This window comes from Plectropomus leopardus, chromosome 1 (genome assembly GCF_026936395.1).
Source record: "Plectropomus leopardus strain MGB_pleo_1.0 chromosome 1, ASM2693639v1, whole genome shotgun sequence".
In the NCBI taxonomy this organism is placed as follows: domain Eukaryota; kingdom Metazoa; phylum Chordata; class Actinopteri; order Perciformes; family Serranidae; genus Plectropomus; species Plectropomus leopardus.
In genome coordinates this window covers 32819213-32838642 of record NC_142176.1, presented here as the reverse complement: position 1 = coordinate 32838642, position 19430 = coordinate 32819213, and the positions used below count along the sequence as shown (strand labels likewise).

Below are 19430 nucleotides of genomic sequence, written 5' to 3'. Positions count from 1 at the left end.
TGCGACTCCCTGATACATACGTGACAGAATGGTCCATCCTGCGCCGGCTTAAGTGACTTGGGTCTGGCCCAACTTGGCCACATCCCCCCTCTTCGTGACTCGAGTGCATGTGTGTATTTTAAGCTTTAATATTAACCCTCAACTTAAACACATGCATGCAGTGTGGCACCAGCAATTACATTTTCAAATGGCTGGGTTTGTAAACCTCCCGAATGTTAATCTGTCACCATTCAAGATACTGGGAAGAGTGAAAAGAGGATTAAGCTATTCAATTCCTGGTAGAATATTTTCCTTTGTTCAGAATGAGTGAAGGAAAAATAAATAAAGAAATGAGGTGGCTTCTCAAGCAAGACAAGTGCCGTCTGCTATACTTCAGGATTTGGCTAATGCCATTATAGCAAACTTATCTGCCGCAGGATTCCAGGAAGACGAGGATGACGGTCGTGTAAACAGCCACAAATGATATTCGCTCCTTAATTCAATATTAATCTGAGGTCACATCATAATGCCAGTTTATTTGGGTCAAAGACGACATGAGATAGAATTAGACCTGTCCTAGATGTTCAGTCCACATCTGTTTTGTGCCATATGTTTTTCTAGTGGCTTAGGTGACTGTGGGCATTTAAACCTAGGCTGCTGCTCTAGCTTGTTAATACCATATTTAAAAATCAGATCCAACAAATAAGTCAAGATCTTGTCCTTCTAGTTGTCATGAGAAAAAAATATGATATAGTTGATAGCGGAAAAGTAGACCATTTTATGGGCTCCGGAGCTTCAGCATTAATCAACAACGAATATTCAAAGCTGTGGCTGGAAGGTGATTTACAGTAATCTGTTCATTTTTGTCTCGTGTCTGAAATGATAAGTATCCTATGGAAGAAATTTGTGTGCGACAGGAAAGGGCTCCACTCTGGGTGAGCTGTGGGGGGGGGGGTCCAGTGTTTGGGACATTACACACCTTGTGACAATTTTTTATTAACATGGACAAATTATTATAGAACTACAAACTACTGATAATAACCTGGCAAAGCCCCATGAAACAAGGAAAGCATAGTAACTCCAACACATCAAAGATCTGAGATGTATTTAGTTATTTATCACAAACATTGAAGTGGCATTTGTCCATTGCAAAAAACAGCAACAAAAAAAAATCCCTGAATTGAAAACTGAAAACCCATACAGTTAACGGATATTTAAATAGCCAAATATTTGGGTCCAGCCATAGAAACTAGTCATATTTTGACAGAAAGGAAAAAAAATCAAGCAGACAAGATCCTCTTTTATTTATATGTTGTATGATCTACGTTTTTTTTCCCACCAAAACGGTTCAATTTATATGTTGCGTGTGAATGTGACACACAGCTGAACTGATGATAAAATATCCTTGAAGTGTTTTGTCAAGCAACACACTTTATCAAATCTTATGTTTAGCATGTACCACATGATAATTGTCACAGCTGTCAGCCAATCCGGCGCAGTTCCCCCCCCGTCTCAGCCCCTCGTTTACCCTTGACTCCCGGCCCCTCTGGTCGGATTGCGCATCATCTTTATCCCAGATGAAGTACCAGACTCGGTAGTGTCAGAAGATGATCTAATATGGAGCCGAAAGGACACAGAGCTGGGAAATCATCGTCATTTGAAGAGGTTGCTTGTCACATGATGGGTTTGATCAACCCGTGCCGCGGTACACAGAGCCGGGTCTTTGCACTGTCTAACAGTGGTACCGGATTAGAGACACAAGCCACTTCGGCTCTGATCAGTCACTCACACACGGAGACACGCGGCAGGACTGAAATCCTCCTTGCACACTTCATCCACATCATGTACAGGCTTCCTTGTCAAGCCTACTGTATGGAAATGAGGAACACCGCTGTTGACAATGATGCCAGTTTTTTCTTTTTTTTGATGCCATTTTTCCATTAATATATGGCGGTATACCATAGTTGCAGCGACTTGACTTACAGTGAGATACAGTAAAAGAGTATGTTGGTCTATGGCTGCCTGACCTGCCTGAATGCTACTGATCTGTGACATGTTGAGACAATGGCGGCGTGTGTGAAGAGTCTGGCTCTACACCCCTCAGACACAGTGTACGGCTAAGTGCTATTGAATTGTTTATTGTCACAAATCACAAACCTTTCAATGACTAGGGGTGACCACCGTACACCCACTCCATCCATCCATCCAGCTGCTCTGCCCTGAGCAATGTGTTGGTCTGCTGGGCTCTTGAGGAGCGTAACGTCAGCCTCTGGAGCTGGGGATTTTAAACGCTCCACCTGCTTATCGATCTCTTCTGCCCCGCTGAGCCGGCCGAGCCCGGCCAGCACAGAGAGAGAATGAGAAGGAAAGACGCTGAGGGGAAGGGCGGTGTGGTGGCCTCAGTCCTCTGGTACTCAGGTCTGTCCTTGACACTGCCTGTGGGACAGGCCTGGAGGACGCCTCTTGTCCTCCCCTGTAAGCTCCGCATCTAGCCCCTCACAGCTAGCCGGCCCTCCCCCTGGGCCGAGCTGCACTTTGCACAGCCATATTGATTTTTTGGAGGGGCAGGAAAAGTGTGGCTGGGTGGTGAGAGTGAATGAGAAGAGGGAGGGGAGGGGGGATGGAGAAATTGAGGGAGCTTTCTAAAGCACTGACTTCTCCTTGACTGCACCTCGAGACGCGACAACCCTGTTAGAACAACTCAATGGCCCCGGTGCCCCGCTGAAAACTGCTAATCACAGTCTTTCAATCAGCGCTCTCCTTTCTCTCCTTCTCTTTCTTTCCTCCCTCCATCCCTCTCCATTCCTCATTTTCTCACTCTTTCCCCTGACTTTCCTGTGGACCCTGTCTGAATACCAAGGGACCGCGTCTGCATTAAAACTGGCCATTCCACATGGAAAACAGCTGACCTCATGAAAGCATGTTGTAATTTGAAGGTGAAAACTAAAAAGCTTTTCTCGATCGACATAATCTTAATGGAAACATTACGGCCTGGCCGCAAACTAACAATTAAGGCAAAACGGAAAATGGCCCTTGCATATCGGTGGTGGTAGCCAAGAGTTCATGTGGCTCTTGTGATGACGAGGTGGCTAGTTTAGGCGTAAAGCAGATGCCCTTAAACAAGACAATTAACCCCGGAGTTCCTCCAACAAAGAAAGGAGAAACTTTTTATGGTCCACTAGAAATCTTAAGATGTACTGGGCTGCTCCTATGTGTGAAATTGTGTAAGTATGCGAGTGTGAAGCTGCCAGTATGTTTCTGATAAAGAGCGTGTTCAGTCAATCTCCTCCGGATAAATAAAAAGGTTATGTAAGGCATACATGGACAGATCTCTTAAATCGCCCTTCTCCGTCTCTCTTCTTTTCCCCTCTTCTCCTCTCCAGATTTGACACTTGCTAAAGGTCACAGAAACATCATTTTTTCCCCTTTGAGGTGTAGATAAGTGTGAAATAGATGTTGACACCACAGACACATTGAAAAGCACTTAAACAGAGTGGCCATGTGCCAACCTGTCCGTGTCTGGCTTTGTGCATTTGTAAATACTTTTGAATGATTGATCTGGAAACCTGGGTCTCTCTGTAAGCTTGTCAGGTGCAGTGAGAGAGATCAAAAAACAGATGAGGTCCAGCACTCCTTTTTTTTCTTCATCTCCTCCTCTCTCACACGCATGCATACATACTCACCATATGACAGAATTACACGTACCCTGGGATGACTGGAAGAGTTGCTTTAAGTAAGTGTTTGTGTGAGAAAGTGCACACATGACTCACAGAGAGAGAATTTGACAGGACTTTTGATGTTTAGTTGAAATGGCACACCGGATGTGTACCTTATCTCTCATGTGTGACATTTTTCAGATGTGACTGGGCGCCAATAAAGGTTGTGCGTGTGTGTGTGTGTGTGTGTGTGTGTGGGAACGTAATTAATGACTGGCAGTGGTCCCCCACAGCTCTGGTAATGTGCTTAGATGAGTGTTATAAACAGGGCGTGAAAGGTCTGCCCAGCGCCAGCCCTTTAAATGACTGCCCTCTTGTTCAGGTAGATGGATGGAAATGTTCTAATATTAATGATCACGTCCCCTGCCGACCTGTCGCGAGGTGAAATGAGCAACGCAGCCTTCAGCCTCCAACAACAATTAACGGGCCAGAGCCGGCCTGTCTGCCATTTGTCATCACGTACCCCACCTGTGGACCCCCACTGAACAAATGCTGAACATGTCTGTCAATATATACACAATGTTCACTTCATTGATTAAATATACAAATGCAGTGGTGAATGGCATAGCTGTTATACACAGTTATTTCTGGGAACATTTGTCTTTCATATTTTTTTACTATTTTAAATGGACAAAACAAAACAAAAAAAAGTTTCTGAATTTGATATATTTAATCTGACCCATTCCTTGTATTTTATCTGCAAATTGTATCAATATTAGAAACATGCTGAGGATTATGTTCTTAAACACTGAGCATAAACATCTGAACCATTTTATTTGCACGAGCTTGGATGGATGACCTTGCATTAAACATGATATGCAAATGTAGGCTCAACTTACATGTCAAATTGGTTTTGTAAATACATATCCAGAAAAAAGCTGAAAGCCAGTTGTTTGTAGATGTTTCTAATGTTAATTTTGTCAGCTTTTTTTTTTTATAGTCTAAGTTCTCTGTCAGATGTCATTGTTGTTTTTATCTTTTTTTTTAAAAAAAATGATTTTTTGGGGCTTTTTGCCTTTATTTGGATGGGTTAACTGTAGGGAATATGACATGCATGCATGAATCGAACCCACGGCCACTGCGGCAAGGACATAGTCTTTGTACATGGAACGTGGGGAGCCTGCTACCAGGTGAGCTGCTAGGCGGCCTGTTTTTATCATTTTTAGTCAACCTCATCCTTTGTTTTTTTTTAATTACATTTTTAAAATGTTATGCCTCTGCACCAGTGATTGATGTTATCAGGTTGTCTGTCTGTCCCTGTCTCAAGAATATCTTGAGGAATTTCCTCCAATTTGGCACATACCTCACTAGGACTCAAGAATAAATCGATTAGTATTTGGTGGTCAAAGGTCAAGGTCAGTCTGACCTCACAAAACATGTTTTTTGCTCAACTCAAGAATTTAGATGCTAATTATGACAACATTTCACATAAATTTCTAATCCTAAAGGTCAAAGGTTAACTAACTAATGTGACATAATATTTTCTGGACATTATTTAATTTATTATTTATACATTATTTATTTACATTTGGTCAGATCCTGAATTAGTGACACCTTGAAACTGTGCTGATTTTGTAGATCTACTGTGTTGCCAGAGGTAAGATGTGTTTTTTCATAAACATGGATGTAAACTCTAAGTACACCTTGACTGGTCCATGGAGGCTTACAACTGCGAGGTGGTGATTCTACTTTACTCAAATTTTAGCTGACTAAAAGTCTGGGCATTTTAGTCTTAAAGGTGTCACAACAGTCGGTCTTTGTTGCTGCTATTTCTTTGGTGTGTCTGGGCCTTTCTCGTGATCAAAGAAATCCATAAATAATTTCTATCAATAAAAACTGTTCAGCGTTTAGTCTTTGTAGTCATCAGATTGTCTTGAACATTTTAGTCAGTTTTTTCACATAATATTTATGCTATTGTTATCTAATGGAAAAACATGGATTGAACGATTAATAATGTAGCTTTGGACAAAGTGTCTGGTTTAGTGGCCAGATGGTATCAATTTAAGGAACACATCCAGACATGGAGCAGGTTCCCAATGCATACTTATTTTGAACCAACATGGTTCAACAACTGGCCTAGGGAAACAGTGTATAATATTTTGTCTACTCTTTTTTGTCAAAGAAAATAAAGAGAAATTTTAGTAGATTTTTTTTTTTTTAAATTTTTTATACTGCGTGCTAATATAGTCAGAGTTGGTGTTTAATGATGTCAGTGCTCTGACATCATCGTCTTGTCTAAGTTATGGAAAAAAAGGTTGGTGATGAACATATTTAGTCAAACTGTAGTTTTTGTTAAGGAAATCAACACTGGATTTTTCTGGCAACATCCTCCCAACTGACCTCTGGCTCTCAGTGTAAAGCATATTCATGGGCTGATCCTGAGCAGGAGTGCGAAGACACGGGGTTACACATTACCAACACCCAAGCTCTGAGGTCAACTCCCACACATTCTAGTTAGCCATTGACCAGCCTGCTCACCGTCACACTGAGTCACCAAACTTGTAACTGGCATTCCTAAAATAAATGAATGCCACAAGAGGCAGTAAACAAAGCCTGAAGTGTGAAGTAGTTAATTTTTACCCTGAATATTTTTCTTCTTTTTTATTGGTGTGGCATACATGAGACGAAGAAACACAATCTGTGAAAATAGTTGAAAGAGGTCATTTCTGACATTGTTCTATCGGAGATGCTGTTTTTCTGTGTGTCTGACGTTGGATTAATATATTTTTAGATATATATTCTAAAAAAACCAAACATTTCAAATGAAAAATCTGCTGCGAGAAACACTGCAAAATAACCTCAATCTGCATGTGTGGTCGTGTAAGTGTGCACTTGTGTGGGTGCTTGTGTGTGGTGGCACCTAGGTGCTGTGTTATCTCACCATAGTTCAATCTCGTGACATACCCTGAAGATGAGGTAGACTTCAAACTATGGAGACCTTTATGGAACAAGTCAACCACAGATAGGTGAAGAGCCCTGGGTTTTTGATCCAAGAGGTTTCTTCAGTTGCTCCCCATGTGTATGATTTTCTAAATACAAAGCTGAATTCTCAAGGCTCCTGCAGAATTTATGTGCTTCAGCATCGCATATGCAAACATAAATGTTCTTGCGGGGTGGGCATTCCCTGCCCTTCTCTATGCCCTGTGTCGTTTCACACAAACTCACGACATTCTGCGATCCGGTGCCAAATGGACCGGGACGGAAGCGCCTTTGATGCACACGGGTAGTCCGTCTGTTTGAGTCCGAAGTTTTACAGCCGACTTGTCAAAACTGTTGATTCACCATCACTTTTGCAGAAGAGAACCAGTTCTGAAATGGGTGTCACACAAGTACCAATGGCTCGCTGTTTCAACATGGAGCTCTATTACTCAGCTATCTCTCATCACGTCATTCCTCGGGGCTGCACAAGGCCTGTTTGAGAGCCAAAGTTTTCTGTCTGTCTGCAGTCTGCGGCACTTTCTTCAAAAGAGAAAGTGCTGCCCTCTTTTGGCTGGAGGTCTTGAAGAAAATATTTAAAATATTAAGAACTTAAAGAGATCAGCCAGTGGCAGATCTTCTTATAGGTGGCATAGGAAGCCACCAGGTGTGTCACCCAGAGGGGGGCTCCAAAATTGCTCAAGAAAAACAATTATTAATATTTAAAAAAATAAAAAGACATTCAGAAAAATCATTAACAAAAGAGAAATGTTGGAGTGAAGCATATATGGAGAGCAAGTACAAGAGTAAGGGAAAATCAAATGGCATAAACCAAGAGGGGGGGTCTCGCCTCGGCACTGATATCAGATTTATGTGTAAAATGATGTCACCTACTAAACATGACTAACCAAACATTGTATAATGGAAATCACAGGAAGTGTTGACACTTGGACTTATCAAGTCATCTTCAGAGCTTACTCTACTATGTAGTTTTTATCTACAGTTTATGATGCATCAGCCGAATCGAGACAAGTCCAGTGGGACTCATGTGTCCTTCTTCAGCAGTCGTATCGCATTCAGTACGTTCCGATGCAGCCTCTGGGGCAGACACGAGTTAGACTGGAAGTGTTTTTATCCCCACAGCGGCGGCGTTATCTGGCTTTTTTGAGCTATTGATGCTAAGCGCTGGACATTAATCTACTCTGCGAAGAACGCTTTGAAGAAAGTGTCCGTTGAAGTGTCACAGATGGAAAATAAATGAAATTAATAAATATATGGTACACAGTTTGATATCTCTTATAGGCCAAGATCAAAGCAAACCAATTGAGTTCTATTCTACCTAATATGTTTTTCTGTGATAAACAGTCTGGCTGAGGGAATAATCCCATCAAGGAAGAGAGAGATTAAAAAAAGAAAAAAAAAGCATCAGATATATCACTCAGTGCAGACTGTTGGTGCGGCTACCATGAAGCATCTGCGTTATTATGGGATTGGTAATCTCGTTTCTTGGGTCTGAGCGGAAACGCAGACCTTTTTTTTCTTTCTTTTTGCACCTTGTGGTTTTCCTTCTAGAATCAGGTGCAGACACAGAGACAGGGAGACAGACACAGCGGTCCTCTGATACTGAGAGAGTCCATCTGCTTCAGAGGGCTCCGGTAACTTCTTGTCTTTCCTTTTTTTCTGTGGAATTTCTGAGTAGCTTGATGCATTTGACATGTATGTGACAGCCCTGGCTGTGTGCGATTGGCGTTGAGGCATCATGCACGCTACCCCTGCTGCGCGTTTTTAGCATGGGCATGTATGTGTGTGTATTTTGGAGGCCTACTCACATACATACAGTATGAAGACACACTTTCTTGCTTGTGTACACAATAGTGGTTTGCACACTGTGACTTAAGCAGACTGTAAGGATCTAACTTATGTGCATGGATGTGCACGTCTACAGTCAATGGATGCTAGGATATGGATCTGTACAGGCTCACAGCAGCACCCAGATAAACAGACACACACACAAACACGAACACACACACACCCACCCACACACACACACACACACACACACACACACACACACACACACACACACACACATACATACAACACTAGTCCAGAGTCTCACCTTGATATCTTGAGCTTCTGTCATGAGTTAGAATTTGACACCAATGAATGTGTGTCAGCATGTCAATTTCCTCCAACAGCCTTTGAATGCAGTCTGGCCATGAATAGTGCATGTTGTTTTGTTTTTAGATTCCAACTGTCTGCAAGTCTGTTTTTGTTTGTTCCAGAATAACTTGGAAGGCCTGTACACTCATGTGCATCCTTTAAAAAAACTTCCAGCAGGTGTTGTGTTGTTTAGTCTCAAGTAGAAACTCAGCCCTGAAGGTAAATTCACCAAACTGCCTTCTGATCTGATGCCCTCCCATCTTTTCGGCTTACGTTATTGGGTTCTGTTTTCCTCCCTCCTGTCTTTAATACACATACTCTCACCGCATGCCCTCTTTTTGATTCAAAGCCCCTTTCGAGTCAGGACACGCATCTTTTTTTATACCTGCACTTTAATGTTATTAACAGGACTTTTATTTCACTCTAAAAGTCAGGACATGTTTTGGCAGCCGCTTCCCAAATATCCTGTAGTGTGCCACATGAGGTCTTTGGCATTATTAGCGCAGAAGAAATGTGAGACGCTTGTGTAAATGTCTTGGAAATATACACAGGGTCGGTTCTCCTCAAACTATCACAACCGATGCACTGGTCATTCATGCAAAACTTTTAAAGATGTAAAAAGACAGTGGCATGTCGGTGACATTTCTCCTTCCCCTGCTGCTGAGACACCATGCAGAGGTTGTGTGTGTGTGTGTGTGTGTGTGTGTGTGTGTGTGTGTGTGTGTGTGTGTGTGAGACTATGCACCTGAATGGGGTTCTGAACCCACATCTACACAGAAATACAACGCCTCCACATAAACACGCCTTCGCACAAGCACATACGGGAGGCAGGGTGGGGAAATAGTTGTGAAATTTATTTGGGCATATAGTTTTTATGCCAGTTGCCATTGGATTTACAGGTCCGAATGGAATGCGTCCCAATGAAAAGTACTTTGATCGCTCCACCAGGTTGACATTTTTATTGGGGGAGCACGGTATGGCACAGGGCATCTTTTATAAGGTTGTGAGGAACCCCACGGCAGCCTTCACAAAATCATAAAAATGTGAGACGTCAATGAAAACGACCAGGTTCCAGTGCTGTCTCAACCCATTGTGGGAGCATCATTTGTCAAAATTCATTTATTAATTTCTTTCCCAAATACCATGTAATTCAGTTTGTGTGATTTGAGTTTAACAGTTTGTTATTGTTTGTTTGTCCCTATACTCAGGTGTGCAATGTTATTTTACATTTCACTCTGTTTATTTTTATAGAATATATTTATAGTGAGGCAAGGTTAGATGGTAAGAAATGTATTCAACTCAGCAAATGCGATGTTCCTGCCAGGAAAAGGCGGTCTTGTATTTAAAGATTGCGTTTCCAGTGATTTAAAATAAAGTGCCACAGTGGAAGTGGCAGACAGACTTATGTGGGCCATACAGGGCCATAAGAGAGTGTCTCACACACTCAGTGTTTTTGTATAGATTCTTAACCCATAAAGTCATGAGATCATGATGAAATTTTGGTGCCCAATCACAGTTTGGTGTTAGAAAGTTGGGTGGACGTTTTCAGCTCTATGTGCAGGAGTTTTCTTACTTCAATCAGTTTGCCCCCACAGCTTCTCTGTGGCCAAATTCTCCAAAAGTTATACACTGAATATATTTGAATAGAGGTAATTTGTAACTTACACAAGCATTTAAAAAACCCCTTAATAACTAGATACAGAAGGTCCCTGCTGTTACTTATCAGCCTGTTTTACTGTGTTGTGTTCCACAGAGGCGGAAGCTACTGCAGGAGTTGGGAGACCAGAAGATCCCCTTTCTGGGACCTTCAGATCGGGGCTATCAGCAACTGGTGAGCCAGCCACACTTCCAGATAATGCTACTGATGCCTAGACCTATATTTTAAATGGCCTACAGCAGCCTTTCGCCTACCATAATCAGAGCATGTGAGCGGAATGTGAGTGCAAGTGGGAGCGGAAGGATTTTGGATGGAGCGCAGGGCAGATTTTTTAAAAGTTGGTGCGTTGCCTTTTCTCCCGCTTCATCCCGCTCCAATTTTGCACTTGCACCGCTCACACCATGAGTACGAAGCATGCCTGACCCATAATGCGTCTGTGTTTTGTACACACACACTGTTTTCTGTCAAAGATTTACTGCAGCCGTCTCGACCATGGAGTTTACAAATCTAAATTTAACACTGAGTATTGACAGGAACGGCCTGGATTGGCTTTGACCGAAGTAACCCAACAGTTCCATGAATCCTCACCCACTCCACTGCGCTCACATGCTCTGATTATCATCTGCTGCTACAGCCCTGTATTGTGTAATATTTTACTCAAGATCTGAAACAGAAGCATGTTTGTCAAATAAGATTGTAATTCTGTTTCGTTTATGCTTTTGTATGTCATGATCATCCTGATAAGAATGTCTTGTGTTTCCAAGTGGGACTCCAGTTACTCTGGCCTGATTCTGAGGAGATCCTGCTCGTTGCCTGTGGAGCTCCATGGCCGGGTGCAGGCAGCTCTGCTCACCCTAAGAAGGAAGGGATGCCTCCTGAGGGATTTGGTACGTGTCCGTGACAGAGATGTGTTCACCGCCGTTTCCCGGGCTCTGCTGGGTGAGCCGGGCCACACCTATCGCTATCTGGACACACGGCTCTTTACCATCCCCTGGCACAGTGAGGATGCTGATGTCAAAGGACAAAACTGTTGTGACCCTGACTTGAGGGCTGCTTGCAAGGCATTGTGGGAGCTTAACACCTTCTTCTGCTCTGACGTGTCTCAGCTAAAGGAGGGAGACAGGCTGACACAATGTGTGAAGGGGGAGACAGAGGCCAAGCAGGGTGAAGAGGGGGACACAGGGTCTAAGCACAGTGAAGACTCCAAGAATAGTGAAGGAGGGGACTCAGAGTCTCGACAAAGCGAGGAGGGGGACACAGAGTCCAAGCACAGTGAAGAGTGGGACATTGAGTCAAAACACAGTGAAGAGGGCTGCTCTGGGTCCAAACAGGAAGGAGAATGGGAGACTGAGTCCAAACACAGCAGCGAGGAGGGAGAGTCCTCCCAGGCCAAACCAAGTGAAATGGTTGTCGCAGCAGGGTCAGAGCACAGTGAAGGCAAATTCCCCGGCTGGGCACCCAAGGCCCTGACTGGCCCTGAGACTAAACCTGTGGGACTTGGGGCCCAGGAGAAACCCTTGACCCAACTCAAGCATAGTTTGTCAGATTATCACATTGAAGACAGGAAGGAACAGGCAAGCGGGCAGAGCTGTTCCCAGCCGAGTCCTCCGCCGGTGTGCACTGGTCCGGTCAAGTTCAATGTCACCCTACTCAACTACATGGACCCGGCAGCTATGAGCCAACTCAAAGAGGAGCCTTACTATGGCATGGGGAAAATGGCAGTAGGGTGGCACCATGATGAGAACCTCATCACTCATACGCCGGTGGCTGTTTACAGCTATAGCTGTCACGAGGAAAAAGGTAAGGGTCAAAGCTAAAATAGCTCATTTATCACAATTATGCTAACTGGATAGCTCAAGTTCAGATCTGTAGATTTCACATTTATACACTGAAAGGTGAAGTGTGAAATGTAGGGGGATTCAGTGGCGTCTAGCGGTGAACTACACTACTACCTTTTTCGGGAGCCGAATTATCCACAGAGGTCTCTTCCTCTCCAAACAAACAAATCAGGAAATTAAAACAGCAATAAACACTGAATAAAGTAGTTTCACAGTAAAATCAGGGAATCTCTGCTGCAGTTTGGCATCTTGGGGACAGGCTGCTTGCGCACAACATGCTCACGTCTTTTCTCTCATAAGTCAATGTTTGCTCACCTTTTTCTGATCCAGACATTCAAGAAGTTTTTACCATGATTTGAATAGAGGTCTCTTCTCTCTAGAGGCAGTTTCAACTTAAAAATCTGACAGACTTTGGCGTGTCGCTGCAAGTGGCTTGCTAAAGTGCTACACATGCTAAAGTGAAGTTACCTTTTTCTCTGATAACTTAAGATCCAGACATTCAGGAGGTTTTCACCGGAAGCTGAATTATCCACGAAGGTCGCGTCCACTAAAAAACATACAAATTCAGTGATTTGAACAGCTAGAAACACTGAATAAAGCTCTTTCAACTTACAAACTGTGAACCTCTGGCACTACTTACTGCGATTGGGCTTCTTACTGTGGTGGCCGCTGGGAGAATGTGAAAACGTGAATGGCCATATCTGGAGCAAATGTTTGGTTTGACGGTTCTCGGCTACTGTAGAGGTATGGCGATGCAACACACTGATCTCCATAAAGAAGTAACCCTCTCTCTGTGTAGATATAAATGGCTCATTCTTAGGTAAGGAAAACACGTCACAACATTATATCATATTCCATTTCTTCCAATATATCTCCCTAAATTTTACACACTGGTCCTTAAAATCAAAAGTATATCATGCATGTCTTTGGCATGTTCGTTCCAAAATTAAGATTCCTTTTTTTGTATCACTTCAATATCCCATCAACTTATCTCAGTTGCTTTATGGTGGATCAGATACAGCTAACCTTGTGTATTATGGCCCTACAGCAGCGCTGTAGCAGCTGTAGACATGGCCTCTGGTGAGGCAGTCATCAGATCCATCTATGTGATAGTGTCAGGGCATTATCAAATGTCATCACTGGCTTGCTGCTGACAGCCTTATCGCCGCCCGTGCGTTGGGAGATCACAGACATTTGGATCTGAGCTCTTAACATGCGCTCAATGGCGCAGTCTAACAAACAGGCCTTATCACGCTCACCGCATCTCATCTAAATCATTTCCCCAAGAAATGATCGATGTGCAATTATCTGATATGGAATAATGAGCCCTGCTTTGATAAGTGTTCCTAGACTGTACTGTATGGATAATACGATGTCTCCTAATTATGGAACGTGCACTCTTTCAGGAGCTGATAGTGCTTGCTGATGGAGTTGATAGAGAATCTCAGTGAGACAGGAACTTTGCTTTTTAGAGCAGATGCAAAGCAACTATGGGAGACTGTAGGCCTACCACCATTTAATGGTGGTAATAGAATGCAAAATGCATCCTCCTTTTTATTGTAAAAATAACACCAACAACACTAATGGTTAAAGGTATGAGATTTTCCTAACAAACAATGGATCGACCTCTACAAAAGTAATTCCTCTCAATCATCACTTGCCCACTAGAAGTGTGTGGTGGTATATTTGTTAGCAGAGACTCTGCACTATGCCTGTATTTTTTCCAAGAAGAAGTTAAAAAAATGCTGTCACAGCGCTGAAACAAACACAAACAAGAGTGAATCTGTGATTGGCTTTCACTGTCACTTTTGTCATCGATATTGTTTGCAAACGGTAAACAACAAGTCCTGCACAATATACCATTAACCCTATAACACCTTGATCGACATCAGGTTTCTTGTGCTGTGTTCATAAGCATTTAAATCTGTGCAACCTGAGAAAATTGGTTTGATTTAGGGACAAAAAGAAAAAAACATAAAGAGCAACTTGGCAAGAAATGCCCCGCAAAACACTAAGAATTAGTAAAATGTGACAAAAAATTACCCAAATTTTAGTTCAGATATTACTAAAGAAAAACTAGGGAAAATGTCCAGAAAACTATATTTATAATTATTATAATTAGGTAATAGATTATTTTTACCACTTTCTCAGGGTCATTTTCTTTCTGTTTCTTTATTACTTGTTTAAACTTATTTTTGATTTTTTGAAACATTTAGTAATTTCTAGTTAGTTTGCTTATTTTCAGGTAATTCTCTCATATCTTCGTCTTGATAATGTTCTTGTCGCCTTCTCTCAGGTTTTAAAGAGTTAATGAAGTTCACTTTTGAGGATTACTTTTTCGCATTAACCCTTTATCATCAAACGAAATCAGTGGATTTTAAAATAAAGTCAAAGGTGCAGCTTCATCAGGCACACAGTACAGGTGCTGCACTGTTAATGGTTTAAAGATTTAATTATTTTTTGGCTTTTCATGCCTTTATTATAGTGCAGTCAGAGAGTGACAGGAAAGGGGGAGAGAGAACGGGGATGAAACACAGCAAAGGGCCGCAAGGCCTGCTAGGGACTGAGCCTGCATGGGGCGCACACTCTACTCACTGAGCTAGAGGCTGCCCCACTGTTAATGGTTTGAGCTCTACACAGTCTGCATCTGTGTCTTGAAACTGTAATTTTACAGTATCAAACAGGTGAAATGCCAACTGCTCTGACATCCCAGCCCACTTTACAGCTGGGCTTTCTTCGTTGGGGTTTCTTAACCAGAAACACCTGCTTCAGAGGTCTGTTTCAATGATTTGTTCTAGGCCATTTCCACTCTGACCCTGTGAACACAGGCTTCAAACACCATGGCATAACACCTTGCAGTGCTTAGCAGCTGTGTCTTTTCTAGTCCTGAATGACCCCACAGCTCCAGACATTAGAGGGGAAAGTCTGGCCAGAGCGTGATGGAGCTATATCCCACTGGCTGGCTCTGAGGACTCCCAGAACCAGGCTTATGACTTTGTTACCTTGGGGAATGTTGCACTTTCACAATAAGTTCATGTTTCCTACATTGTCCCTGAGAGGAAAGAAGCACAGCACATTATGTTATAGAGAAGAGATGTTTTGCATGACACCTGCTTCCTTTGATTTTTTACTCTTTGAGCAGCCTCACCTTGTTTTTTTGCTTCAGCCAGAGAAATGTTCTGAGTGTTTTTCCCAGCTGCGCTGATCCAAAGGAATCTGCCACGACTGAGCGTTTTCCGGCACGGAGGATGATATTCCACCATTCCTGAGGCCTTGGGGAGTGCTGTCATTAGCTGGCTCTCAGAGTACAATGGCTGGAAATTAAGTTACTATTTATCCGTGCTGAGCAAAGGAAAAGGCAGCTGTGGGGCAGAGAGGCCCAGAAAGACTTTAGTATTGATTTTGCTGAAGGGTGTTGGCCAGCTGAGCCAAATCTTGTTTTCTTAGTGTGCCGTGTAAGAATGGAAGGGGAGAGAAGAACAGGGAGGTGGTTACAGTGAATGGGTTCAGAAACAGGAATATCATGGGATACCTGCTGTCCAATAACACACTCTCACACACTCACTAAACAACATCAAGTGCTTTTAACCAACAATTTCCTCTTGCACAGCATAATGATGGCATAAAAATCCTGTGCTAACAGCCAATATGATCACACAAATCATCTTTGCTCTGCTGTTAAGTGATTCTTACTTTCTGGCTTACGTCTAACATCCATTGTTCGGGAGGTATGGATTCAATCATTGCACTCCTTACTATTTTATTTATTTATTTTGGCTGCATATAAGGTATTGTTTTGAATTGCATTACCCAGACAACAGTGTTCAAAATAATGTGTTTATTAGCCATTATTATGTAGTGATAAACCACATGTTTTTCCATGAAACTGTGAGGAACTTAAGCGTTTTGCACTTTTACACTCAGTTTAAGTCACGCTGGGTGAAACTGCCAAACCAAAAACCTGAAATGTGAATATAAATGTAAAATGCAAATGTTACAGTGAGTTGGGCTGTGTATGACTGACAGGTGAGAGCAGTGAGGGAGGCAGCAGTGGGAAGGCATGCTGGAGGATTGGGCTCAAGGTAGCCTGGGACATCCATACACCTGGCCTGATGCTGCCGCTGGAATCTGGAGACTGCTATTACATGAGAGGTACTCTCACACACTAAAAACACACACAGATATGCACACATGTAAACATGCTGCTCACACCACTTGCCCAAATTCACCTCCATGTCTGACTTTGGAGAAAGGAACTCTTTTATAACTCTGTGTTTTAGTGTTTCTTGTACTTTGTCCCAAATGACCTGTGCCAGCAGGATGCACTTCACTTGCACACTCTGTTCTCTTCCTCTAACCCTCTCTGCAGGAGAGGTGAAGCTGAGGTGTGTGTGTGTGTGTGTGTGTGTGTGTGTGTGTGTGTGTGTGTGCGTGTGTGTGTGCGTGTGTGCGTGTGTGTGTGTGTGTGTGTGTGTGTGTGTGTGTGTGTGTGTGTGTGGTGACCTGGCCTGAACATGACAGTTTAAGGTTCCATGAAATTGTGTGCATTAGAGAGGTTAAGAAAGCCAAATGTTATTTTTTGAAGTCCTGTGACCCCATCCTGTCTATGTCTCTATGGAGAGGACATACAGCGCACCACAGGGTGGTAAATCACAGTTTAATGCTTCTGGCAGCAGCAGACACTTCCACCCTTCTCTGTTTGGCCCTGTGGGCCCTTCCAAGCTTTCTCATTTTTTCGACAGTGTTACGACATTTATCCACATCACAGCAGAAGCTCGCATTCAGATGTACAAGAAGTCAGGGCCTCTGTTTGAATAAACAAGTGGATTTATCATTTTTTAAAGGCACTTTGCTTTTAAAAGTATGTAGGTAGAATCAGTGCAATCTCAAGTCAGTCTAACTTACATCTGCGCAGTGAATTTCTGCATTATTCAATGATAAATATAATATTTTTAGCTTTAATGACTCAGTAATGTAAGCCTGAACACCATATTCATCCATCACATTTATGGAGAAAATAATATAGATTGTATGTGAATTTTATGTACTCTGTAAATTGTATTTACACTTTTACTCTGTATCTGAATTTTATTCACTTATTATTCTCTATAACTCACATTTATGTTATACTTGTATTATATATTAACCTGCACATCAGCTATATTTTACACAAGATCACACGCAAATCAAATCCGTAAATTACAAGCAGCTGGTGTGGTTGAGGCGTGCAACAGCACGAGGAGGCGACTGTTAGTTCAAAATGAAAATGGCGGCTCCTGGAGAGGTTAGTGTGGAAGCTGCAATAGCGTGAGTTATGTCAGAACCAGAGAGTATTTCTTCACTGAAAGAAGAGCAAAGAACAACACCGGAGGCTTTTCTGATGGAAAAGATGGTTTCCCTCATCTTCTTTGTTGATCTGATTGGTTGAAATTAGTCTGTGATAAATAGCAATAGATGAATAGTTCATCCAGTCATCTGTCAAGTCTTTCTTAAGCGTGCCTGCCCTTTTTTAGACAGTTTTCAATGACGGCATCTCAAATGGTTCAGTGCAACAATCCATCTGGTGTGTCAGGTTAATAGTTATTGATCTCTATTATCTTTTATTTAACCCATGTTTAAATACCAAATTGGCAAATTCCCTTTTACTGCAGACTGCTCTGGTATGCCGTACACTTTGTCCCAAACCACTTCTTTCTACCTGCCTGCCAATTATCTCCAAAAGCATAAGTGTACCTACTGTTTATCTAGAAATCAATTTATCAAATTGATATTTTTCTATAACAATAATTTATATAGTTAAATAAATGAATACAATAACGCAAATAAATGCATTAAATAAAATAAAATACATACATAAAAATATATTAAATTAAATTGTATAATATTTTTTTCTCTATTTATTAACCAGTCAGTTACCTTTCTACATATTTGATAATATATGCGTTTGACCTAGTGATTAGAGAGACGGTCTTATGATTAAAAGATTACTGTTTTGATCCCTCCAACAGCAGATACATAAATCCATCTCGTGCACAATCACATGTGGTGTCTGTTTTGTTGGAAGACACTGAACCTCTACCTGTACATTCTGCATAAATGTCAAAATCATAAATACACTGCTAAGATTTACAGCAGCCTTCAGCTGAGAGCGGAGTTTGAAGTCAGGGGGATGTAACTGATGTGATCTCCAGAGTCAATTCTCTGTCCTGCAGGTCATGATTTTTGAAATTGTGCAGTAGGTTTGTGGTAAAAACGCAGAGCCTGAACCAAAACACAAAGAGAACTAGTTCATTTTTGATGCCTCCACACTGGCGATAGCCCTGACTGGATCTGGCTATTATGTTTTTGGGTGGTCTATCCATCTGTTTGTTCCATTCTCATAAATGCAGAATCTCAAAAGGCCTTGAGGATTTTTTTTTCCCAAAATAAACCCCAAAACATCCACTTGGACTCAAAAAGGAACTGATTAGAAATTGGTGGTTAGAGGTCAAAGGTTTTAGTGTGACCTCACAAAACATGTTTTTGCTATAACTTAAGAATTGACTGTCCAGATGCTGTACAGGCAGCATACAGGGTGTCCTCCAAAATATACTACCCCAAATGCTGCATACAAATGCTATTATATAAGTGACTGCACTATTCAGCATGACAACAGGAAAATGTGTTATTTCCAACATGTTACACAGAAAGCTACTTTGCTTGTACAATCTTTAACTCTCTCTGTGCATGTAGGACCTAAGCTTATATCCATGTATCTAACCCATCTATTTAACTGAATATTGGATCACCTATACCTATACCTACTGTATCTAAATTATGTTTAAACTGTTTGTCAATCTGAACCTTTTTTGGTTTTACAACGAAAGAATAGGAAGGTTTTAATGAATTCCTGAAGTTGACTCTTTGAAGCTGCTATGTTTTCATCCGAGAGCAGCGATGTCTGTACCTAATATTCGGCTTGACAGGGCTTGAAGCCGACCTCCTTTAGCTGGATAAGATTTACAATAGAACAGTCAGTTTCAGGCCAGCCATGATAATAGAGTGATGGGCTGTTGTGCAGACCATTCTAATGGGACTTGACTGTCGCGGATCAGTGGGGATTTATGCTCCACTTGGTGAGTACGCCCTTGAGAGGCCAACTGCTGCACAACGATAGCAGCT

General features: G+C 42.1%; 1 protein-coding gene across 1 annotated transcript in view; it reads left to right on the top strand.

Moving 5' to 3' along the window:
- fto (FTO alpha-ketoglutarate dependent dioxygenase) overlaps positions 1-19430 on the top strand; it is a 135330-nt gene that overhangs the window by 13893 nt on the left and 102007 nt on the right. Inside the window, exons 2-4 of the mRNA XM_042487948.2 lie at positions 10528-10605; positions 11196-12231; positions 16296-16421. Coding sequence (XP_042343882.2) covers positions 10528-10605; positions 11196-12231; positions 16296-16421 — 1240 coding nt within the window. The remainder of the gene's footprint in view (positions 1-10527; positions 10606-11195; positions 12232-16295; positions 16422-19430) is intronic.